At 34.8% G+C, this 27,822-nt stretch overlaps 1 protein-coding gene across 1 annotated transcript in view; it reads right to left on the reverse strand.

Annotated features, from left to right (window-relative positions):
* Positions 1-2,699: 2,699 nt before the first annotated feature.
* The window catches only part of LOC150084068 (uncharacterized), a 54,856-nt gene continuing 29,733 nt past the window's right edge, over positions 2,700-27,822 (reverse strand). The window contains exons 4-5 of the mRNA XM_090376105.1: positions 8,976-9,159; positions 2,700-3,658 (exon numbers count right to left, since the gene is read on the reverse strand). Of these exons, the coding sequence (XP_090232231.1) occupies positions 2,700-3,658; positions 8,976-9,159 (1,143 nt within the window). The remainder of the gene's footprint in view (positions 3,659-8,975; positions 9,160-27,822) is intronic.

Consider the following 27,822-nt stretch of genomic DNA (forward strand, 5'->3'; position numbering starts at 1 on the left):
CCATGGTTAGAAGACAAAGGTTTTACAGCCCACCTAAAGGAAGTATATCCCAAAGTTCTTGTGATACACTGCATTGTGCACCGACATTATCTGGTTGCAAAAAATATTAGTCCAGTTTTTTATCAATCTCTCAGTATAGTTATTAAAACCATCAATAAAATAGTCACATAGCAAATATGATCGCCTTTTCAGAAAATTTTGTATTGATGATAAAGAATAGTATGTGAGGCTTCTTTTACATACAGAAGTCATATGGCTTTCTAAAGGAAATTGTCTAACAAGATTTGTACAACTTTTTGATACGATAATTAGTTTTTTATTAAGCAAAGGAGATCAGCAAACACAAAAACAACATATACTGTATGGCTTGGATTTTTCGAAAACTTAATGAAGTATGACTTCAACTTCAAGGAAAATTAATTACGGTGATAGATTGCAAATGCATATTAAAAGCCTTCACTAAAAAACTGGTAATATTTGAAAGCAATTTAATGAGAAAATAATTTCATGGCATGCAAGAGTTAGCTGAAATCAATCTCTTTTCACTGAGAATAATCTTAAAGAATTATTCAGATCATTTGTGTTCTTCAAAAGATGAAATAAAAAATAGATTTTCAGATTTATTTTCTTTTGAAGTGAAGCCATGGATGTTAGATCCAAATGAATGCAATGCTGGGTATGCTAGTGATGAAATTCAGGAACTCATTCTTTGTTACATTGAATTAAAATGTAACAAAGAATGCATATATAAATTCGAAGAAGGTGGATGACTGAGTTGTGGGGATCAAAAACAACTAAACTTCTTTATCCAACAATGTGATCTGAAATGGTGAAAGTACTTCTTTGTTTTCCAACATCTAATATGGTTGAAAGTGGTTTTAGTTCAGTAAATAAAATATTCACCAAGGAAAGAAACAGAATTGATATACATTCAAGTGGAGACATTAGAATTAAACTTACTAACATCATATTGAACTTTTAGCTAAGAAGCATCAGGGTCAGGGATCCCATTGAATAAAAAGAGTTAGTATAAAGTATTTTCTTGTTTAAAATTTCATGGGGTGCGATTAGAAAAAAAAAAATATCTAAAAAAGCTCTTTAGGGGGTGATAATTAAAAAAGGGTTGAGAAACACTGATAGAGATTCGTGCCTAACAATGACAACACAAAGAAAACTAGTAATCAGGGATGTCTACAAGAAAAATAATAAACAAACAGCACGCCAATAAAAAAAAAAAAAAAAAAAACTGTGTCCTACTGAACAAAACACAACAGAGAGGTGATCTCTTGTCTGCCAGTGAGCAGCTGGCAGACAAGAGATCAGCCTGATTTCATTATTGTCATTGACCTTTCCCAGAGTGAGCAGCAAGTTTTTCACTAGCAGTAGGCTATAGTGGAGTGCTTCTTCATGAAATTTTGTAAATTCATAAAAACAACTTCATACACGAATGCTTTTGAATATTAGTTTGTTATTTTGATTTATACTGACTTAATATTGTTGCCCAACATTAAGAGCAAAATTATTTTAAAAATCAAATCAGAATTTAAAAAACAAAAAAAAAAAAAAAAAAACCTCTTCATTACTTCTTTTTTGACATAATACTATCTTCTTCTTCATTTTTGTATCACACTTGATTCAAATTTCATCAATCTCTAGATCTGAATTCTAGATAATTTTAGCTATTCCAAGCCAAAATCAACTTGACAATTTCATGATCTTCTCCTCCGATATTAAAATCTATTTTAATGCTATCATCTAGAAAAGATAAGATTTGTAATTTACTGAAACATTAAGATTCATATTTTAAATGTATGGGAAAAACACATGTATGTATCCCTTGGAGACAATGCACAATAAAAACATATACAGTATACATACTCCAGAAGAGGCTAAAAGTTATCACCCATGTATGATTTAGTTTATATAACTTAGTGAAAATTAATTATTAGCCTGGAATGAGAGGAACATGAATTATCTTTATTGCATCCATACATAATTCACCTTCGTATCTTTGAATCATTTCATGCAGGATTGTTTGCACTTATTTTAAAATAAGTTTTACAATTAGCACTGCTGAAAAAAAAAAAAAAAACTAAGAACAGATGAGATATGAACCTACAAAGTCTCAGCTACTGCATTATTAAATTTATTCACTATGATAAAAAAATAAATAATGCATTCAAATTTTGATTATCCAATTTTATATATCCACACAACTATTCTATGTATAAAAGCATTCCTTTAATTACAAATGAATAACTGGCTTATTTCAAAATTCTTTACATAATGCCTAGCATAAATAATTGTGAACAAAAAGCATACACAGTTTCCTATATACTGTTATATAAAGCAAATAAAATTTGAATTATTTACATAAAAAAATCATAATTGATATTTTAATAACTTTCATAATGCTAAACTATCTTAAAAACGTAAACTGAATGCATTATTCATCTTATGTTAAATCATTAAAAAAAAAAATTTTAAATCTGTAGCCAATAGTATTTTAAGTGAAACAACACATTTCTTTAATTTCAGATAATCAATAAGTTCTCAAAACAAAGTTAGAGATATCTAATTACAACTTAGAATCTCAAATTTAAAACTTTTTTTAAAAAATGTTCGTGTTCAAATTTAAAACTTTTTTTTTAAAATGTTGATATTCTGAGTGGTGAATTAAGTAAATTTTTAGAATAGTTTTACAAATTTTCAATCTCTGGACTTCTTTTTCTTCTCAACAGAGTAGGGCATGATGGCAATGGGTACTTCATAGATAACAATAATTTATATCCCCTTTTTCCACATGCTGAATAAATCTTCTGTGCATTTCTCATAGTATCAATGCTCCATCTGCACCCATGAATGTTTCGTTTGCTTAGTGCTTTGATTTGATCTTTATTTAAAAAGTGTGTTAATTTATCAGTACTTCTTTCATATTGGATCAGCAATTTTTTATTTTGCCTCTTAAGTTTTCTGATTTCATTTTGCAACACACAAACTCTTCGGTTGAGAATGGAAACTGAATTTGCATCTACGCTATGTATAGGTGCAAATGAATTTATATTTCTTCTACGAATAGAATCTGACCTAGCTAAAGAATAATAATTATTAACCTGACTAATGACAGCATTGGCAGGGAGAGCTGAAATGTCACAGGGAGGACTATGTTTAGAATTGATAGCACTATGCAAAGGAACTGTAATTTTCTCTGAATGTGTTAAAATAACTTTAATGGGATTCTTGACATTATTTATAGGAAGAGTTCCTGAGACACCACAGGAGGCATTTGGAATAGAACTGCTACTAATTGTAGGACATGCCATTTGTCCAGAACGTGGTACAATAAGTGGCCTACTACTAAGGTGGACATTAGAGGGAACAGTTCCTGTAGCACCATGCACTGTGTCTTGTATGGAAGTGCTATTAAGCACCGGGAGTACAGAATCACTGGAATGTGTTGCGACTACTGAAGCAGTATAACTGACATCACTAGTCAGTGTTTCTACTGAATTATGTAATATCCTCTGCAGAGAACTGTTGTCAGATATTGGAAATGTAGTTATTTCACCACAATGCACCACAGTGGATGAATCTGCATCACTCTGTAGTTCTGAACTGCCATGCAAAACATTCTCCAAAGAAGAACCAGTCAGCTTACCTGAAATATCAAACACTTAGTAATTAAATGCTAAAATATTTATTTAATTTGATATTGCATTAAATAAAAATTAATTATTAAATTTATTAATCAAATACAGAAAAATACTTATAACATATTTAATATTATTATTGGTAGTAAATACTTATTAACTGCAGAACTAGCATTAGACTTGTCTTATGAAGTGCTCTTTTCATGGTTACTGCCTTGAAGTTTCATTTTGATATGTGCATAGTTTTGGTGCCCTTATGAGGTATTAAAAATATCAAGCATTGGCTTATTTTATTGCCAACAATTGATGATATTATTAATGTTTGATTATTGCACTCTCAGCACATGCCTTGAGCTGAATGCCTATCCAGTTGTTCCCAACTCAATCAGTGTAAACTGAGGTTTAAATGTTATTTTTTCTCTTTCCAATTCTTGTGTTGTTGGCTGTATGGCAAGCTATATTAATACTATATTTCTTTCTATGAAGTTATTAGTGCCAGAGGTATATTCAGGACTCCAGAAATATAATTTAAATCTACTAGCCACAGAAAAAAAACACTCTCCCATAGTATCAGTCTAATTTATATAAATTTTTTATAGGTGATGTTTTATAAAACTAAATGTTAATTGTGATGACAAAACAAAAGTAATACATTCTTAAATTCTTACTATGCCTTACACATAATTATACAGAAATATCCTTTCCTTTAACAGGTTTTAAAATTTATGCTATTAACAATTACAGTTCATTTACATAATGGACTATGTCCTACAGTGTGGCTTTTTTCGTGGTTACAAAATACCACTTATTCGTTGATTTATCTGGAATAAAGTCCTACAGAGAAGGGCCACTCATATGTATCACTAATAAGTCATTCAGAGTGGAGAGATTCACTAATGACCTCAACTTCCCTTTTATTAGATTCTTTTGAATAAATGAATCTAATAAAAGGGAAGTTCACATGATAGTACTTACTGGTAAAATGGCTACAATTTCAAGAAGTTTTGAGAGAAATGGAAACCTGTCATTATTCACTGTTTTTCAAGAAAATCTTGTATGTTTAAATGCTTCCCACAACTTTGAATACCACTCTTTCATCATTTATTGAAACTGTTTGTTCATTCTTATCAAAATATTTGCTGAAATGTGTCCCCAAAATCTTAATTTCTTCCTTCCCAAAAATCTCTAGATCTTCAAGCCAAGTAAATGTATCAAATACTGGGACAGCTTTAGCAATTTTTCCCGATTCATTTTCACCAAATATTTTTATCAAAATATTTTATTCCTTTATTTATTAGTGTTTTTCATCCAACATTTGAATAGCTCTCTGCATACATTAGCTGAATATCATTGTATACACCTAGACTATTTACATTACCTAAAAATTTCCTCTCAAAATGATGTGGTGCTTCTCTCATTTCTTTCAGGGTATTCAAGGTACTGTCCACATGGCATTTCATTTGACTACGTAGCAGGTTTTCCTTTTGAAAAAATCAGTGACAGTTGCTTGAAGAGTTAAAAATCTAAGAGAAAATGGATCTTATTGCAAAGAAATACGTCTTCATTTTCTTTAACAAATCTCTTGATGTTGCAGTATCATCCCCTTTTCCATTGCCACTGCAGAGTAGTTGTTAACAAGTGAAGTCAGTGCTCCCACTCTATTAGACACCCACCTTACTGAATGCGGATACTTGAGGTTAAGAATATTTGTTTGTAGCATAGCTGCTACTTTTCCCATTTATTTCTGCCTTTTTGGTGAATTCTGGTAAAAGGTATATAATTTTTTTACCACTGTTTCAATTTCAGCAACAAAGGAAGCATCTTTAAAAAAATTTAAAACAGCCAGATGCATCTTATCTGCATTACGGTGTGTTGATATAAGATCCAGCATGTCTCTTTAATTTTGGAACTAGTCCATTGTTTTTTCACAGCATGTTACTCAATCAATCTGTTCCGACACCTTCTAACCAATTACCAGTCTTCCATGGCAAGAATAACTTATCCATGCTCTCCAACATATCAAACTACCCTGCAGCTGTTGAGTTTTGGAGAGGACTTCAAGTTTTTGAAGTCAGTAAATGGTTTATTGAATTTAGCTATATTATTAAAAAGACACTATATTACTAAAAAGACTGTATTAAAAAGACACTTGAGATGTTCAAACATTTTAGGATCCATCTTTCTTTGGCAGGCAGTTAGAGGGCTGTTTGTTTTCTGGGTGATTTCTCCAAGTCTGTGTCACAGCATTTTTTGTGAAAATTGGATGCCTCATGAAACAAATGTCTCCACTTTGAAAGGTCCTTGAAAACCTTGTAGTAATCTAGAGTTACTGTCAACAGCCCCAGGATATTTTTTACATACATTACAAAATGCAACTTCTTCATAGCACAACCATTTGAATTCCTTAAACCATTTGGCTTGAAAAGCACGTCTTACACAAAGTTTTTTTACTTGATGACACAACAGAAACTTTTCTCCAGGGTTTTTCTGGTCCCTTATCTTCAACTTTGCATAGTTTCACAAAACTAAGAAGTATAGTTTGTGTTTCCATTTTTTTATTGTTTATAATGAAAGGTAAATTTACATAAATTATCCATAAACAATAATTCAGTAAAGACAAATAACAAAATTAACAAAAATAACAAGAAAATAGTTAACACTTGCTACCAGCCAAACACTTTTCATGATGTAATGTCGGTCACATGATCCCATTTTACCCTCCCTCCTTCCCACTCCCTACCTCACCTCCCCTTCTGACAACTTTCTTTGAAAGATAATCACACTTTTATAAATAACAGTATTAAAAAGCCTTTACATTACATAAAATGTTTAAGTATATAATTACACTAAGCTAACTCATGTTGTGAATTGTGAAAATAAGCTTATTTAAGTTTAAAGATGGTTAAATATAAATAATGCCACCTGTTGTTGTACATTGGAATTACTTCACCTTTTGAAAACAGCAGAAAGGCATATCTTTAAGCATATCTTTGTACAAACTAACTTTTGGTAGGGGGCAGTCTATGAACAGAGGCGGATTTAACGGCGGGCGCACCCTGGGTCCCGACTTCTGAAGGGCCCACGCAAAACCCCAACAAATTAGTTGAACACATTAGTTCAAAACTTTGTGATTATTATTATGCTATTATTAATTATATTATACATATATTATATTCAAATTTTATTGGAAATAAAACATTAATAGTACATAATATTTTTTATTTATTTTAAAAAATGGTTAACATGTATTTTTATTTTCCCTGTCTCTCTCTTTTTTTTAAGGGGCCCAATATTTTCTTCTGCGCCCGGGGCCTCAACTGACCTTAATCCACTCCTGTCTATGAAGGAATTAACTTATTAAATTAATTACATAAGACACTATCTCCTGGTTGAAAATAAAATTTCTATAACAAATTCATTGCCAGCTGCCCGCAATCAAATAACTTGACAGTGAATGAGGTGATGTTTTAAAATGAAAAAATGTGTGAATTATGCGAAGAAAATAAGTTAATATATTTTGAATGCATTTAGAACAAGGCTGAAAATTCGCTCACCACTTGTCTCTGATAACTTGTCCATGGCAAGCTGACAAGTGGATTTCTGGAGGTTTGCACTATCATATCAAATTGCACCCCAAAAAAAATTAAGCCTTACTTTTTCTCTACTTTTTTCTATTTTTAATTCTGTTCACAATCTAAATTACACTAAGTTCTCTTGTTTAATTGTTTTTGTATTTCATTTAAAAATATATATATATATTTTTTTTTTGTATTTGTAAAATGAAAACAAGAAAATGATTTTTAATATAGTTTCATGCACAAATACTCAAAAGTAAAAAATAGGGAGGAACCTTATTTTCTTTAAAATACAGTCAGTCCTCGTATAACACATTTACACTACACGAATTCAATCATACATGATTTATAAATAGGGGAATGATATCGTGTATGACACGAACCGAATTTGCTTATGCACGATTCTCCTTTATGTTTACAAGAAATGGCAGTCGAATGAGGAATCACCCCAACTGAATGCAACACGATAGCAATGAAGATAAGATTCTGAAAATGTATTTATGTTTTTTATATCAGTGAAGGGGAAACACATTTCACCATAATAACGTAAAAACCCACACAATTCCAGATATTGGTATTATCGCAAATGCAATTAGATCGAGTTAACTACCAGTTTATAACAGATTCCACTAGCAGAAATGCAACTAGAAATTGTTTTTATTGTTTTATGGTAGTTACCCCCAGAAATGTGCTTTAGTGAAATGTGAGCTAGTGAGGTGTTAATAGTGTGTCTCTGCCTTTATGGTGTTTATTCACTTGCTACACACATGCAGCTTTGTTTATGTGTATCAAGCGTGCCTCCTCATTTTGTAATTGTGCTTTATTCCCTAAAAATGAGTAAAATACTTAAAAGGAAGCATCCTGGTGAAGACACTACAGATTGAGAGAAAAGAAAAGCAATATCGATAGACAGAGGTTGACTGGGTCAAAAATTCTTACCCAGGAAAATTTGTAGCAGCCTCATACTAGCGTTTATGGCCAAAATCAACACTTCTGGCCTCTGGCCCACCAGGGTTTCCGGTAAGGCTTGTGGCCAGTCTGCCTCTGTTAGAGAAAAAATATGAAATTGTGAAACACTTTGAGCAAAATGAAAGAACATGTGATATTGCATGTGCTACAGGCCTAAATGAGGCAACGCCAAGAATTAGAAAGAATGCAGAGAAAATAAAAACAACTTTCATAGTAGGAACAACTCAAAGTGTAATAAAATCCATTAGATCAAGACAAAGAATTGGAAGAGATGGAATGGATGTCATCTGTTTGGATAGAAAATCAAACAAAGAACAAGTTTGCTTATAATAGAAGCAAAAGCATTAGTAATATTTTATTGTGTAATAAAATATAAATATATATATATATATAAAATAAATAATCGTAATAAAATATGTGAGTATTTTATTATGATTATTTATTGTGTTTGGTAATGATTTGGTTACAAATGTGTGTTCAATCTTGGATGGTCGGCACCTAACCCTATTTTTCCCATAGGGCCTGTTATTTATATTGCACAATTTTGCATTGAAAGAGGGTTTCTAGGAACACAACTATTGTGCTATACGAGGACTGACTGTATAGCATATGACTTTTTAAAATGACATGTTATCTTTAAAATTTGTTTTTAGAATACAAGAATCCTGAAAGAGATTGATTAGTAATGGAATAATTGATTACTTTAAGTGAAATTTTGATCTTTTAAGAATGTAATTTCTTGCATAAAGAAAAGTTATAAAAGACAAGCATAAAATAGTACCTTCTGAATTAAAAGCCTCCAAACCATTTCCTTTGTTACATGAATAGGTATGCTCACCAGCAGTTGTGCTATACACATTTGTATTAACAGGAAAAACACATCCTTTCTTTGTTGATTTTCCCTGAGGTGATTCATTTCTTTGTGCTGATGCCAGATCATTTCTCTGTGCTCCATCGCTGTCTTTCTAAATTTAGAAATAGAAACCATAATATTCATTAAATAATATCAATATTTTATTTTAAAAAAAAATATATTTATTAGGATTAGCATTAGTTGAGGCATATGATGAAAAAAAGCAAACTTATGCAGCATCAGCCAAAGGAAAAAAAAAAAAACTCTTCTCATTTTACCCATCCGGTCACTCCAAATGTTTGTCTAGTTGAGTCTTAAACTTATTTAAGCTGTCAACTTGCATAACAACAAATGGAAGTCCGTTCCAGTATTCAATTACTGCTGGCTAAAGGCAAACTTCCACACATCTATTCTACAACCAGTGGTGAGCTGTGTATATTTTAACAATGGGCTCGCAGTTTTTCCGACTTTCTACCGAGTAAATTTGATCGGTCACAAAAATGACGTCATCCATGGCTTCCACTAGAGGCTTTTTTTTTTTTTTTTTGATTGAGTTTTTTTATTGGCGCATCAGCAGCTATGGCTATATTGCGCCAAACCCTTGTCATAAGAAATAAATACTTTCAGTGACCTACCGAATTAGGTCACTACGTCAGATTATAGAAACAAGTATAAGCTGTAACAGATCAAGTAACAGTAGTAAATCTTAAAATAATAAGATTTAAATATGAGTAAAAAGGTTTACTAATTTTAGAAAATTAAAAACAGCAGACACATGGTCATTGTCAGATAAAATCTGACTGAGTGTATACGGCTCAGTCAGATGGTTAAAAGCGGTAAAACGAGCATTTCTAAAACTGGTACAGTCAACTAAAATGTGTCTGATTGTTAAGATTGTGCCACAGGACTCACACATAGGAGGGTCATCAGCCCTCATCCACTAGAGGCACTTCCCACGCTTGCACTACTAGTAGTGTGATTAGAGCACGTGATGCATTTTTCATGACCGGTATGATAATCTGCCCCTGACTCATTACCGGTATGAGTCAGGGGCAGATTTAGAGGGGTGGACAGGTGCGACTTATTACCCCCTTAACCATGTGTAAAACGTTCCTAGGTCTATCTAAAAAAAAAAAAAAAAAAAAAACCCGGTCGTCATGCCTCGCCTTACAATGATAACTGGATACGACAGTGTCTGGAATTCTAACTTTTTAGAATTTTTGAATATTATGATGTTGCAATTGTGCTTCCTGAAGTTACTACTGCAGTAAGTATGATTGCAACAATACAAATATTTGTCAACAATTTCTTTTTTCGTCTCACATTTTCGTTACATTCCATTGTTAGGTTCCCCTAACAGCTGCGTATGTCGCTTCAACTACAAGATCGGTACATCAGTCGGCGCTATTTTACAGAGCTATTTAGATACATTGCACTCGCAAGTATACATCTCTTACTTTAGTTATCATAAATCCATTATATCTTGTCTTCCAGAAATTATGAAAATCTGTGAATGATCAATAAAATATTTACAATAAAAAAGCTCTTTTATTTCGTAATCGATATATACAAATCAAAATACCTAAAAGAAACATGAAGGATGTTTCACATAAACCATCTATTGCACGTGTTCGGCACATGCGCAACTTTTTTATTCGTCTTTTTTTTTTTTTAACAACTAGGGAAATATAATGGATACATTTTTTTCATGATAAAATTTTAATACTGCGAATAAAAAATAACTGAAATGTTTCCCATATCACAAATAACATAAAAACTATCACAAAACATTTCCCAATATAAAAACAAATATTACATAAAAAACAAACACTAGAAAAAGTACACAAAAATCACAGATTACATGAAAAAAAATTATTTCACAAATAATTTTTTTGTGAAAAATTTATTCTAAAAATTGCCACATAGAATTTACTTTATTAATATTTGTTGTTGATCTTCTGCTTTGCTCCAATAGCTGAGTGATGATTACAGAGGAATGATTTGACGTAACAATCTGGATCAAATTTAAGCAATGGTTTTCCATTTAGATGTCATAATTTGCAACGTGTTTAATTGTCAACATTAATCATTCATTTACTCAATATTATTCGTTACACTGAAAACTCGCTCAGCTTCAGCACTGCTAATCGCAATGGTTTCAAAGATATTTTCTAGCTTTCTTAATTGAAAAGGTAATTCACTCGATTGTCGAAGACAGTTTATCTGTCTTTGACAAAATCTCTAAAATCATTAAATTTTATTTCATATTTTATCAGAAAACTTAAATTTCTTATTCGGTTTTCACCCTCTTGCCACCGAGATGAAAGTTCTTTCACATTCCACGATTTCAGGTAGCATATGTTTAAAATTTCTTTCAATGGTATCATTATTTTCTTTATTTAATTTAAAATTGCCCTGTTGCATTAATAACTTATCCTTTAAGGATCACACAATGCATTTAATAACTTGTCACAAGGTAATTTTTTTACTTTCGATTTTGATTCCTTGAAATTCTTTCCACTTCAACATGCTCTCAATTTTAGCTTCATATTTTCCTTCAGAATTTTTCAAATTAGCAATAGTACTGATAGTTTGAATAATTAATTTATATGCTTTTACAATTGTGATTCTGCAAAGTTTCTAAAGGTAAGAGAACTCCTACAGGATGTTGATCATTACTGCTAAATTGTTAAGAAATTCCAAATTTAAAAGTCGATTTAATAATCCAGAATATTTAACTTCTGATTCAAAATGTTTGCACAAAGCGGGATGATTCCTCCAACCCACAATTGCCGTCCACAAGCTAGAAGCTGCTCATCGTGGTCCGAACACATGACCGATCTATATAGTTTCCACATCAAGTTCTTTAGCAATCATCCTTAATTTGCGCTAGTTTTTTGGAGATGGGTAATACAGTTTTTTTTTTAATTACTGCCTGTATGCCATTATATTTTAGAACATTTTTTACACATTGAAAGGCTCGACAAAGTTTCAAAACCTGCCATCTTTGTAAAGTTTATATAATTTCTTAGTTGCCTCAATTCCCCCCACCCCTCTACGTTGCTACTCTCACTAGTTCTTTGAATACTGTGCAAAACGTCGGAATCACATGGATATTCAACTACTGTGACCATGTAAACATAGACAGGAGAAATTTACTGGAGGGTGTGGATCACTCACTTCTCTGAAAAACATATGCTTGTTTGTCGGAGTAAAGGGGAACCACAACACACGTTGACCAGAGGCTATAATCCATGTCGAGAATCTTCTTAATCCTCTGACTCGCTATGGAAAGCATATTGACTAGCGCGACTTCTTGGTATGTGACTGCACAGGTTTTACAGACACCACTAACATTGTGAAACAGTAATCTCTTTCACCCTTAATAATTATCAAAATTGCCTAAAGGCCAGAAGTCAGAACAATGCATACAAAGTTGTCTCTCCCAATCTATTCGTTACATGGAAATTTTCTTCGTTCAATGGAAACTATTTTAAACGTAATTACCAAGGGGGAATAAAAAAAAATTAGCTGTAAAGAAGTTCGTTAAACAGAGATCCGACTAATTAAAACAAAAATGAAGCAATTTTAAAATACATAACCGATCGATTGCACCATGAAAATGCTGGGAATAGGGCCGCGCTCGCCCCACCGTAGTTTTGGCTCTGGATACTCAATAATTGCATTCAGGATTTCATTTGTAAAATAAATGATTGTCTCAACAATGGGCTCACAAATTTTCAAAAAAAAATAACAATGGGCTCTTGCGAGCCCACTATAGCTCACCACTGTCTACAACTGTCTTTCCTCAATTTGAATCTATGCCCCCCCTCAGGTTCTTAATCTGAGCAAGCAGAAGAATCCCATCAGCATTGAGCCTGCTCAAATCATTCAAGGCCTTATACACTTTGATCAGATCACCTCGTAGGTGCCTAGTATACAGATGCTGCAACTTGCAGAACTTAAGCCTTTCATTGTTAGCACACCCCTTTGTTCCTCTCACCAATCGTGTTGTCCTTCTCTGTACTCTTTCTAGCAACTCTACATCCTTCCTAAAATTGAGGCCTCCAGAACTGTATACAGTACTCAAGGTGTGGCCTGACCACTGCCTTATACAAAAGGATAATCACCTCCTTTTATCTGCTAGCAAAATTCCTATATATAATTGACAAAACTCCATGACCTGCTCTGGCAGCCCATCTGCACGGCTCAGATAACTTCATATCTGACTGCACAATTACCCCAAGGTCATTTTCATTCTCCACCTCCCTGAGTGTAGTACCATACAGTTGGTATGTTTCTCTTGGGTCACTGCTACCCATATGAAAGTACTTTGCGTTTGTCAATATTAAACTTCAGTTGCCACCTCTCAGCCCATCTGCTCAACTTTTCTAGATCCTATTGCAGTGGCATACTGTCTTTACTGTCATTAACAACTCTGCCAACCTTTGTATCATCTGCAAACTTGGATATTTCGCCTGATATACCTTCATTGATATCACTGATAAAGACACAAAACAACGATGGGCCCAGCAGCGAACCCTGGGAGGAAATCTACAAATAACATTAGTTCACATAGAGCAGTGTCCATTTATTACCACTCTCTGCTCCCACTCAACCATCCCTTTATCCATTGCAGTCATCATCATCAGCCATTTTCAATCCACTGCAGGATGAAGGCCTCTCCAGCAACTTTCCAGTTCCTTCTGTTTTGAGCACTAGCCATCCATTTACTACTCAAAAACTCATGAATTTCATCTATCCATCTCCGCCTTTGGTCTTCCAGGTTTTCTTCTAGCTCCTCTTGGGTACCATTCTGTTATTTTCTTAGTCCATCTGTCATCATGTCTTCGAGCTATGTGTCCTGCCCAAGACCATTTTAGTTCTTTAGTTTTGATAAGAATGTCCTTTACTTGAGTTTGCTGCCTAATCCATGTGTTTCTCTTCTTATCTAACAGTCTGATTCCCAATATAATTCGTTCCATTCTTCGCTGTGTAGTTCTTAGCTTCTCTTCCATTCTTTTGGTGAGTGCCCAAGTTTCACTTCCATAAGTCATGATGGGGAGTATACATTGATTCATTATTTTACGTTTCAGACAAACTGGGATATTGCTCTTCAGTACGTGACTATATTTCCTGAATGCTATCCATCCAAAATTTATTCTTCTCTTGACTTCCAGCCATTTATCATTATTACAGCTAATAACTTGTCCCAGATAAGTATATGACTCCACCTTTTCAATTACTGCTCCTTCAATCATTATTTCCCTTTCCGTGGCATACTTGTTCATCATTACTTTTGTTTTAGCCATATTCATCTTTAGTACAAAATCCTTACTAACTGTGCATAACTGATTAAGATTTTCCTCTAATTCTTTGGGATCGTGGCTTATGACCACAATGTCATCTGCAAATCGTAAATGGTTTAGGTACACTCCATTCACATTGACTCCTTTCTGCGACCAGTCTAATCTTCTGAAAGCTTCCTCAAGGGCAGCAGTAAACAGCTTCGGAGATATTGTGTCTCCTTGTTGAACTCCTTTCTCGATTTTAAATTTGCTACTGGCTTTGTCTAGTCTAATAAAGGATGTAGCACTCTCATATATTTTCTTCAAAATCATAATATATGGAGTATCTATGCCTTGTCTTTCCAGTGCCCGAAACATTGCCTTATGCTGTATGGAGTCAAATGCTTTTTCATAATCCACAAATGCCAGGCATAATGGTGTTTTATATTCATTTGCTTTCTCCATTAGCTGTGATATTACGTGAAGGTGATCCATAGTTGAGAATCCTGTCCTAAAGCCAGCTTGCTCTTTCGGTTGATTCTCATCAAGTATTCTTTCTAATCTGTTAGTAATAACCCTTGTGAACAACTTGTAGATATGGGATAACAAGCTAATTGGTCTGTAATTTCCAATTTCTGATTTATCTCCTTTCTTATGCAGCAAAACTATGATTGCATTATTCCACTGCATAGGCATCACACCTTTTCTAATGCACTTTGTGAAGAGCCTTGCCAGTTTTTGTGTTATGTCTCTTCCTCCCAATTTTAACAACTCTACAATAACTTCATCTTCCCCCGGGGCTTTCCGATTCTTCATTTTCTTCAATGCATGTTCTACCTCATCAGGAAGAATATCGGGTATGTCGTATGTGTTGCTACTTTGCAATCCATCTTCCCCACTGCTGGTATCATTCCCTCGCTCCTTGTATAATTCTCTATAGTAGTCTTCTGCTATTTGAATTATGCCTTCTCTGCTGTTTATAAGTACACCATTGCTATTCTTCAGTTTCAGTATCATTTGTCTTTCTGTATTACTGCTCATGGCTGCTGATTTAAATCCTTTGTTTTCCCTTAATGCTTGTTCTACTTTTCTTGTGTTAAATCTTCTTATGTCCTCTCTGAGTCTCTTTCTAATGGCTTTGCATAACTCAGTATACTCAGTTTTCTCCCTGTCAGTGTTTTTCTTGCTCTTCATTTGTCGTCTTTGGTTCATCATGACAAGTGTTTCTTGACATAATTTTTTCTTCTTTGGATTTCTGTTTCCCTATAGGTTTCTTGGGCTTTATCACTTTCAGAAAGTTGTAATATTCCTCGTCGATATCTTGGTCCTGAGCAGTCTGCAGAAGCTCAAACTTGTTCTTAAGTTCCAGTACATACTGCTTTTTCTCCTCCTCTGTTATTTCAAAGACCTTTGTATTATTTACTCGAGTCAGTTTTTTCCTTTCCTTTCCTACATCTATATCAAGTGTACATCTTACCATTCTGTGATCACTTCCAACATTTACCTTATTCAGGACGGTAACATCATTCACAATATATCTTCTGTTAGTGAGGATGAAGTCGATTTCATTAGTTGTTAATCCATTTGGACTCTTCCATGTCCACTTTCTGTTCACCCTTTTCTTGAAAAGTGTTCATTACTGACATTCCTTGAGATTCTGCAAATTCCACAAGTCTTTCACCTCTTTTATTTCTTTCACCAATTCCAAAATTTCCTATAGTTCCTCTTTCTGCGCTGTTTTGCCTTTTTCCAACCTTAGCATTGAAGTCCCCCATAATAATAGTGTAGTGGGTTTTCTGCTCATCTAGAAGACTCTCAATTTCAGTGTACATTTCTTCAACCTCTTCATCATCATGGCTCGATGTTGGTGCATAAATCATTATAATCTTTAGCTTGTACCTCTTAGAAATCTTGAGTATTAGTCTTGAGACCCTTGGTGATGTACTTTTGAATTCCAAAATGTTGTTTTTAAAATCTTTATGGACCAGAAACCCAACTCCACCTTCACTCCTTTGCAGTAACTTGCCCTTAATGCCATACAGCTCCAATTTGTATAGCAGTCTTCCATGTGTAACAGCATCAAAAGATTTCCTGAAATCCAAGTATATGATATCAAAATTATTTTTTGCATCCAGTTCCTTTGTGACCACATTGTAGTATCCAACCAAATTGGGCAGACAAGATCAGTCAGATCCTGTATCACTTCATCACCCTTAACAAACCCATGCTGTGTCTGAACTATTACTGCTGTCTTGTCTAGGCGATCCTGTATCACCTCTAACAAGTGACTCCATTATTTTCCCCGGAACACAAGTTAAACTAACAGATCTATAATTATTTAGGTCACCCTTTGAACCCCTTTGTGAATTGGGGATACATTTGCACATCTCCAGTCCATGGGGACCTGACTCTAAGGATGCTCTCATAATTATGGCTAAGTGTTTGCTTACTTCCTTTGCTGCCTCCTTTAATATAACTGGATAGATCACATCCACTCTAGTTACTTTTCTTATGTTTATCTTCAACAATTCCTGCTCCACTTGCTCTCAGTTATTACAAAATCATTTAGCTCACTTGCAGAGTTTAATAGAGCTCTGGAATTCCCCTCCTTGAAGTAAATGCAAAATACTCATTCAGTTTATCAGCTACTTGAGCAGGATCATCAATAGTTGAACCATCTATGTTAAGTGGACCAATCTGATTCATCCCCTTTACATAAGTAAAGAACTCTTTGCATCCTTTACCAAAGATTTCTTGTAATCTGCCTTTGCCTGCCTAATCTCTTTTGTGACTTGTTTACAAACTAGGTTATATCTGCCAAAAGCTTTTGTGTTGCCTGATAATTTATATGCATCCCATGCATTTTTCTTCTCTACCGTGAGCCTCATTAATTCATGTGACATTCATTTAGGCCTGAACCTTGAACAGTATTTTTTAGTTGGTATGAAAAACCTAGTAGCCTCCAAGATTAAGTCTCTGAAGGCTTCCCATTTAGAATTCACCGTTGGTAACATCATCAGTTGATCTCACTGTATAGAATTTAAAAACTGTCTGAGACCACTGTAGTCACCTTTACAAAAACCCTTCCTTTTAGCTTTGATGGTAGTTACATCTTTAAGTAATTCCCATATCAGTACAACATTGTGATCACTGTCACCCACTGGTTCCTTTATCTGCAAATTCTTAATGCATAAATAATCACTGCTGATAATCATATCAAGTGTATTATTCCCTCTGGTTGTCCCTCGAACATGTTGATGTAGAAAACAATCCTCCAATAAATCCACAAAAGTCTTGCTAGCGTGCGAGTGACCAACCCACACGTTCCAGTAAATATCTGGAAAGTTAAAATCCCCCATTATAAGGCATTCTGATTTTCTAGCCCATTCTATTTCTCTGCACAACTGTTCATTGTACTCGTCAGAGTCATTAGACCTATAACATACTTCTACTTTCATTTTCCCTTTCCTAGTGTATATGTCACACCAAACAGACTCAACATTGCACTGTCCACCCGTGTCAACTGGATAAACTTCCTTATATTTTATCTGTTTCTTAACTAACAGCATAACCCCTCCTCTCTTTCTACCCTGTCTGTCCTTTCTGTACACATTGTACTCCCCAAATTACAATTCTGCACTCCTGTGTGACACCATGTCTCTGAGGCACATATAGCCTTAGACGCTAATGCGCCATAAAATCCTAAAACAATCAACCATGTCTCTGATATCCCAATAATATCTGCCTCTGATATCTTGATCAGCACTTCAAATGCATCAATTTTATTTACTATACTTCTAGCATTAGTGTACATGCAAATATACATGCACTTGTTCTTACTCTTAGTTACCCTAACACAGTCCATGTATGTACTTGTTCCACGATGACTCCCAGCAGCTCTTGAAGTCTTCAGCAACTTTCTCTCTAGGCTGCTGCTGCTCATTACAACCATCCTTCCATTATATATTAATGGTAGGATGGCTACCATTACAATTTGCACAGGTAACAGTTTTTTATTAAAAAAAAAAAAGGGAAAAACATAAGAAAACCAAGGTCCGTGGGATGAAATGCAAACATGTATCACACTGTGCTACAATCATCTCATATAGAAGTACAACTAAAAATGCCATTACTCTCACATAGCAACTGCCCATTACACTGTTCAACAAAAAAATTCTTTGTATTTGTTTCCTTTCTTAAAATAGGCAAATTTGAATAATTTTGGGTCGAGAAAAACGAATATGATATCAGAAATTTTTTTATTACTCTAGTTTTTGAGATACAGTACTTTTGCTATTGTCTAAGAATATAGTAATTTCAGTGGTAGTCGGAGTGAAAAGTAATATTAAAACAATCTCATATTTACATTTCCTTGATGGCTGGAAGTCAAGAGAAGAATAAATTTTGGATGGATAGCATTCAGGAAATATAGTCACATACTGAAGAGCAATATCCCAGTTTGTCTGAAACGTAAAATAATGAACCAATGTATACACCCACCATGACTTATGGAAGTGAAACTTGGGCACTCACCAAAAGAATGGAAGAGAAGCTAAGAACTACACAGCGAAGAATGGAACGAATTATATTGGGAATCAGACTGTTAGATAAGAAGAGAAACACATGGATTAGGCAGCAAACTCAAGTAAAGGACATTCTTATCAAAACTAAAGAACTAAAATGGTCTTGGGCAGGACACATAGCTCGAAGACATGATGACAGATGGACTAAGAAAATAACAGAATGGTACCCAAGAGGAGCTAGAAGAAAACCTGGAAGACAAAGGCGGAGATGGATAGATGAAATTCATGAGTCTTTGAGTAATAAATGGATGGCCAGTGCTCAAAACAGAAGGAACTGGAAAGTTGCTGGAGAGGCCTTCATCCTGCAGTGGATTGAAAATGGCTGATGATGATGATGAAACCACAGTTGTTTTCATAAAAAAACAAAAACACAAGAAAACTGCACAGAAACCAAAAGTACTTTCTCAAAATGTGGCCTATTCATGACAGTGCCTTCTTTTCGCTTGTATTCCACTTCCGGAGCATCTCTTGTTACTGTCCAACAGTAGTTAGCAAAATTAGAAGCATTCCACCTACCCTGATATCTTCTTTCCATTGCTGAAATGTTTGGGTGGAATTGCTCACTGTGCTCATCACTCACTGCACCACAGTTGTCAGGGAAGAAGTCCAGATGAGAGTTGAGAAAGTGGATTTTCAGTGGCATGTTGCAGCCTAATTGATGATATTTTTCTAGAAGATTGTTCGGTCTCAACATAGTTTCCAGCTCTTCAGTTCCCCAGAAAGTCAAGTATAACACTTTTAAAGGCTTCCCAAGCTGCATTCTCATTACCCTGGAGGATTCACTCAAAGTTTTCATCCTTTAAAAGTTCACAAATTTGCACCCAAGATAGATTCCTTCCTTAACCTTTGCATCACACAACAGTGGAAATTGTCCTCTCAGGTACTTGAAAGCTTCTCCATCCTAGTTCATCCCCTTAACAAAGTTCTTCATGGGTTCCAGTTTGATGTGTAAAGGGAGCAGAAGAATTTTGCTTCAATCAACCAGAGCAGTGGTGTCCAACCTTTTCCCACATGAGGGCCGTATTCAGTTAGATTTGTTTCACGGGCCACACAGAGTGATTCCAGAAAAAAATTTTGTCAGATTTTCTAATCTTGTTACTCGTAAAAGGAAGTTTCTATTTTTGTGTTACCTTTTTTCTTTTCAAGCTATATATTTTAAAAAATGCAAATTCCCAGCACTTTTATGTGCAACAAATCGATGTCAGTGATTTATTTTTTAGATTTTATTATAATTATAAAAATGACTTACTTTTGTTTGGTTTTTTAAAATACTTTACTTTTGTTTGGTTTTCTTAAAATACTTTACTTTTGTTTCTGTTTGAAATACTTCACTTTTTCTTTTTTTTTTAAATATTTTACTTTTGCTTTTAAATGCTCATTTTAGAAAATTTACAACCTGAAAAGGATCACTGCTTTTCAATATTAAGATGAATAAATAAATATAATAATAAACCTAAAATTGAAATATTTAATTTATACACAATAACATTTACTGAACAAAACTTAACATTTAATGAGATGATCGAGGCTGGATATTTTTAAATAAATAATTTTTCAAAATTTGTTTGCAAATTTGTGACGCAATCTTAATACATAATGAAGATTATGTCCTGATGGTATTTCTCCACTTGTTCTCAAAACCTGCGCTCCTGAACTTACTCCTGTTTTTTCCACCTTTATTTCACTTTCTTATTCCAAAGGTGTTTTTCCTTCTGCTTGGAAATTTGCTCATATCCAGCCAGTTCCTAAAAAGAGTGACAAATCCCTCCCATCCCATTACTTCTACTCTTTCTAAAGTAATGGAGAAATCACTTAACTGTCAACTCTTAAACTATCTAGAAACCTTCCGTCTGATCAACGATCGCCATTATGGATTCCATCAGTGTCGATCCACAGGTAATATTCTGGCCTATGTTACCAATTTTTGGACAAAATCAATGGAAAAATTCAGTGAAACACAAGCAGTTGCTCTTGACATCTCAAGGGCTTTTGATTGTGTTTGGCATAAAGACCTTCTAAACAAGTTTCCATCTTATGGGGCACCTCTGTAGCCAGGTGGGCAGGAGCAGCAGCGCGTAGCACACGCTTCTTGATTAGACTGGGGTTTGAGCCCGTGACCACCAAATACAGAGGATGCGGAAAGGTCAGGGAATGACCACTGCATATCTCAGGAGCAATATGGCCTTAGTTGCTAATGCTCCTAAAAACCAAATAACAACAACAACCACCACCATCTTATGGTTTGCCAACTATTCTTTGTAATTGGTTATCCAGTTTTCTCTCTGACCGCTCACGGAGGGTGATGGTAGATGGCTCTCTGTCTTCTAACTTCACTACTAATGCTGGTGTCCCCCAAGGTTCAGTTCTTTTCCTCCATTCTTTTCCTATTGTATATTAATGACCTTCTTTCATTGATCAGAAATCCTATTCATAGCTTTGATGATGATGACAGCACATTGCATTCCATTTTCCAGTTTGAGAAACTTTGCCCTGCTCAATCAGCTTCAACTTCTCGAATATCTGCAATCAATTCCTTAAATGCCGATCTCCAGGTAATTCTCCAGTGGGGCAAAGACAACTTAGATGATTTCAATCCTTCTAAAACTCAGTCCTGTCATATCTTGCAAAAAAGGATTCTTCTGCTGTTGTTATTCGGTTTAACGACACAAGGACTACTAAGGCCAAATTGTGTCTGTTCATCAAAGTCACAAAAAGCATATTGTAAGAGAGGTTAAATTATATATTTCTGTACAAGCCAATATGTTTTAGATATAATAAAAGTTCTTCAATATTTGCTTCATTTCCTAAGAAATGAAGTGATATATTGAACTTGGAGAGTGACTGAAAAGTGTTTGACCGGATGGTTGGATGTAAAGGACAATCAACTAGGAAATGACAGACCATAAGTTGCATCTGACAGGATGAGCACTGTAGTGGGTTTTCTCCCAATAATAGAAAGAGATGAGTATGATGAGTGTGTCCAATTCTGAGTCTTGCCAGTACCACTTCCTTTTGTCTGTTTCATCGGAAGCCAGAGAGCCACAGCTTTGGATCTTCTTTTATCTGGTAAAATTTATTGTTGGTGTCATTTTCCAGGTCTGTGACCATTTATTGTAGCACGCTTTGCATATGACAGACTTATAGTCAGAGTAAGGAACTTGAGGATGTTGTGGGAGAGTGGGTTGAGGATCTTCAGCGGCAAAGTCAGCACTTTCATTTCCCAGAATGCCTGAATGGCCAGGGATCCAGCAAAAACTGACTGACTGACTGACTAGACACACTGCAAGCATGGGAATGGGAATGCTGGGAATGAATCTGTTTCAATGTAGGATGAGAAGAGGAGAAATTCTTCCTTATGGTAGAGAATCTTCCACTTAGAGAATCTGTGTAAATTATGGCAGATGAGATGGAAAGCTCAATAATCTTATTAAGCACTACTTAGTAAGCCCAGTACAACATTCTAAGCACTAACTTAATGGCATAAAATTCAGCTGTGAAGATGCTGTAAGCAAGCGGTAGTGTGGCTGAACTTGTACATAAAGGAAAAATTTCCGCAGCACCTACCTTACTCTCAGTTTTGGAACCATTCGTATAAATTTTACAGGCATGGTTATTCATAGTAGCAAGAGCTGAATGTAACTGTCTAATATTGCATGGAGGTATAATATTTTTCCCCCACTGGAGGAAGTGTATATCTTGAGAGACAGATATGTATGTCCAAGGAGCAACAGGTGCAGCTGTCTTGGAAAATTTCATTTAAATTGATATTCCAAGTCTGAACAAGCTCTTTGATCCTGAGCGAGGCAGACTATTTTCATTTGGCTTGCTCTCATAGAAGGATTCCAAACAAGTATTACAAAGATACTACAACTTGGGTGCGATGGTAGACTCTGGATCTTAGAAGCATAGTGGAGCAGGATTCTTCTGCTCCTATGCTTATCTTGGTGACACTCCAATTTCTAGGCAAGTTGATATATCTCTTTTGGGGATTACCCTGACTTCTAATCCCTCTTGGTACAAGCACATTACAAATATTGCTTCCTCTGCATCTAAAAAACTAGGTTTTCTCTTTTGCTCTCCGCATTACTTTTCTTCCAAACAGCTGTTCACTCTGTACAAATCGCAAATCTGCCCTACCATAAAATATTGTTCCCACATCTGGGGCCGTACCCCCAAAACCTCACTCAGGCTTCTAGATTCCATTCAGAAGAGTGCAGTTAGGTTAATTAATGACTCATCTCTAACAGTCTCTCCACTCGCTGTCTCATAGATGCACTGTTTCTGCTGCATGCTTTTTCTACAGATACTTCCATGGGCACTGTTCTTCTGAATTGGCTTCTATAATTCCTGCTCTCTCTTTCAAAACAGTCCGAACACATGCTGCCAACATCCATTTAATGGATGTTGGCATATTTTTTGCACCGCCAATTGTGACTCCTACCAGGTTTTTAATATTTAATCCTAACTTTTCGATAGACTGGCAAAGATTTTCACCTGTAGTTGTTCCGCGCATACTTTGTAGATCAGCTAAATCTTCAACTGGTACAAAATTATCATTAATTCCATGTATGAAGATGAGGAGTTGGGCTGTGTCATTTACATCAGTATTGTCATCCAGTGTCACACTAAAATATTTCATTTGTTTTATGTTTTCCAAAAGTTGTTCGAACAAATTCTTTCCAATATCTTCTACTCTTTGCATAACTGTTTGTCAAGACAAACTAACGTCTTGTATCCTTGTTCATTTCTCCGGACAAATTTCTTCCACAACTTTTAACAAACAACGTTTAACAAATTCACCATCATTGAACGGTTTACTTTCAAAAGCAATTAAATTTGCAAGATCTAGAAAATCTTGATAACTGGCACATACAGCAGATAAATTTCTTGACTGATACGTTTTTGTTTTCAGCATGTTTTTTTGTTTTCTTAATTCGTTTTGTAACTTTGAACACATTTCTTTTCACAGCACTCCTTTATGTTGATCATAAGATTTATGATTGGAATCAGTGTCGTTTTAAATTATATTCTTTAAAAACTCACACAGTCTCCTGACACACCAAACACACTTCAATGAAGAAATAATCTTCAATTCACCTTGGATCAAAAAACACGACACTCCAAATTTATTTTTCCATTTTGGAACATTTTTAAGAATGATTTTTTTAAATTCAATACAAATTAATAATTAATTCAATGCAATGAACAAGCTTTATCAAAATACATAACTGTATTTAGCATACATACGACTGCACTGAATCGCATATACATGTTTGATATGTCGAGCTGGTCACTTGCATGCCTGTACAAGCAGTGGCGATCAATGCTGTTTTAGTTCACTTTCCGTGCAGGCCTTATAAAAATTATTCATTGACCAGATCCGGCCTGCAGGTTGGACACCACTGAACCAGAGGATTGTGCTGGACATTTTTTCCTCAGGGCACAGATTTTCCCTTATAGGCCAGACTTTTCTCTTGTAATGTGAAGTCCTAGCTCAACTATCCCACTCACACAGGAAACAGCAGTACTTCATGTATCCCAACTGCATGCCCAGCAGTATTGCAATCACCATCAGGTCTCCACAGATCTGCCATTGGTGGTTTTTGTACTTCACTGCTTCCAGAATTAATTTCATATTCTCATATGTCTCCTTCGTGTGGACAGCATGGCCTAGAGGAATTGAAGGAAGAGAATTGCCATTGTGGAGCAAAACTGTTTTTAAACTTAGCTTTGATCAGTATACGAATAGCCTCTAGTCCTGTGGATTGTGCTCCACATTCAAAGCAGTCATCAAACCAATGACATCGCAGCAGGCAACAAGGTTGTTTTCACTTTTAAAATATAGAGTCAAAGCATTCTGCCTGCTCCCGTACACGGACACCTTGACATTTGATTGCAGAAGATTCTACTGTTGGAGCCTTGATCCCAGAAGCTCTGCTATATCTTTCCATAGATCTAGGTCTCAAATTAGATAACTTAGTTCACCTTGAGTGATTCTGTGCAACTCACTCGGTGACTCAGGTTCTGGCACAAAATCAGAATCCTGTGATGCTGAAGGCCCAAATTGACCATCATTCGTAACACTGTTCTCATCTTCATCAGACTCCAAAGTGTACTCTTCTGGAGGGTGAGGTACAGGCAGACCTCCCCATGTGCCACTGGTTGGATAGCTGAAGGGATGTTGGGGTATTCCACAGTCCACTACCTTTTTTTTGACATGCCATGCTGAAAAGAAGGCACCATGCAGAAATAACAGTCATTTACTTGATTTGAAGGCTCCCTCCAAATCATTGGGATGGCAAAAGGCATTGAACGTCCTTTGTTATTCAACCATCCACAGAGACAGCACATGTTGCAGCGAATATGAGATGCCCAGGGTTTGTCTTCATCTTCTACCTTACAGCCAAAATAACGGTAGTAGGCTGTCTTCACAAGTGGAGTCAATTGGCATTTCTGAGTGTAAAATGTCACATCACCACACACATAACAAAAATTGTTAACACATTTAAGTGGCATACTGGCTTGTTACATAATTTTTGTCCATAAACCAAAAAAAAAAAAAATGAACGTCACTCATAACATCACTTGCAAAGTAAATGATATACAGAAATACAAATACAGCAGGCCCTCATTATAACACGGTTCGCTTTACAATGATTTGCTATAATGCTGTTCTTATATTATAACTTGTATCTGACTATAACACTGTCACAAATCACTATAACACGCTTTTAAAGATTGCATTTTTGGCATATTTAATGAAATCGTTTCATTTGATGGAGTCGATGGATTGAAAATGAATAGTAAAACAGCATTAAAACATTTCCCACACCGACTTGAGAAATTTTCCCACGCTCAGTGAAATTTTCTCGCATGCTAATTTAATTGCAGTACAGTGACTTGTTACATAGTTCCGAGATCAACATTTTAAAAAATTATCAAGTATATTGTTTGTAATATTTGCGTTATATGCATTTATCCAAAGTCTAGTCATCACTCAGTACAGTATTAGACATCGTGTGCTACGGTCAGTTTACTCGAACATTGAATCATAATTAATGCAACCGATGCAGTTACATTTTCGAAGAGTTAATAATGGCGGATAAGAATGAAAAAGCAACAACGTTTGGATGCAGTACGAAGACTACAAATGTAAAAAAAAAAACTGAATTAAATTAGACATTTTGAAGCGAATTGATTCCGGTCAACAACAAGCGGATGTGTGCCATAATTTAGGACTGGCAAGTTTAACTGTAAGAACAATTATAAAAAATAAAGAATTAATTTTAGCAGGGGAAAAAAGAGTTGTTCCACTGCAAGAAACTAAGGCTAGGCTGGCTATTAGAATTGAAATGGAGAGACTTTGACTAATTTTATTTAATATAATACCCAATGCAGAATTCAGTTAAGTTAAATATTATAAAAAAAAGAGAGAGAGATTAGCCTATATGATGATCTGAAGAAAACTCACCTTAAAAAAAAAAAAAAAAAAAAAAAAAAAAAACAAAAAAAAAAAAACAATGTGGAACCATTTAAAACTAGTAAGGGCTGGTCAAATAGATTTAAAATCCAGAGAGAAGCTGCAAGTGCAGATCAAGGAGCCGAAACTTTCAAAAAAGAACTTGTTAAAATTATTGAAGAGGGGTATTAAGTGTTATACTTCTCAACAAGTTTTTAACATAGATGAAGCAGGACTTTTTTGGAAATGAATGCCTAAAAGAAGTTTCATAGTGAAAGAAGAAAAAAAAACATGCCAGGTTTCAAAGCAGCGAAGGATCGGTTGACCTTGTTGGGTGGTAACGCTATGGGGGATTTAAAATTAAAACCCCTTTTAGTTTACCAGGAAGAGGGCCAAAGTACAACCCAAAATCGACACATTTTTCATGATTAAATTCATCAATTAAATTAAATCAATTTAGATCAATTAAATTCATGATTTTAATTGGAATTTTAAGTTTAATTTTGATACGTAAGTAGTTACCACATAATTATATACGTATGTAATGCAGAATATTTTATATGTACAAATATTTGAATATTAAATATTTTGACTGATATTTGTGCATCTTTTCACTACCATTTGTTATTGATTAGGAAATATCCTATGGCACCGACCACAACTCACAAATACATATGCTACCTTATGTGAATGCGGCGCTTGCTTAGCGTGGATTCATTTAGCGCTCTGTTTTTCCAGAACGAATTATCAGCGTTAAGCTGGGGGGTCACCTGTACACAGAAATACAAAAAAAAAATACAATAAAAAACATGCCGTATTGGTTCGTGTTTCAGTGTTACCAACCTATCTGTTCTCTAGACTCCAAGATTCCCTAGTATTCACCAATATTCCCCTAAATCATAAGAGGGGCTATATCGTGGAATCGAGAGCTAACTAACAGTTTTAAATGTTATATTCATTTTTCTCATGCTGAAATTAAGGATTGACTATTTTCAAGCCAGAAACATTTTTGGTGTTGACAAGTGAATTATTTATACTAAATTAAACCTTAAATTTAACAGGTTTTGAAAATAATGAACAGCATCCACCAATATTTACCATTAAATGCTGTTTAATATTGTTTAGTTGAAAATATTTTCACAATAAAACAACTTAGCTTGCAGCAAATGAGATGGGTGGCTTTGCTTTTGTTTATCAATAGAGTATAAGATAATCAGAAAAACCAAAATATGGTAGGAAGCATTTTTGTTCTTTTTTTTTGAGACACTGAAGCAACTTGTTGAAATACTACACTAATTAGTATTTACAGTTTCTTCTGTTACAACATGTCCAAATTCATATACTATGATGAAAAAGGGTCCAGTTTAAAGTGAAACTCATGCACAATATGAGAAATTTGCTAATGAGAAGTATGGTGTCAAGTTTCCCATTACAGTACTGTTTTC

The sequence above is a fragment of the Mastigoproctus giganteus genome, chromosome 6, assembly GCF_048544385.1.
Source record: "Mastigoproctus giganteus isolate SK-2022 chromosome 6, ASM4854438v1, whole genome shotgun sequence".
NCBI classification, from domain to species: Eukaryota; Metazoa; Arthropoda; class Arachnida; order Uropygi; family Thelyphonidae; genus Mastigoproctus; species Mastigoproctus giganteus.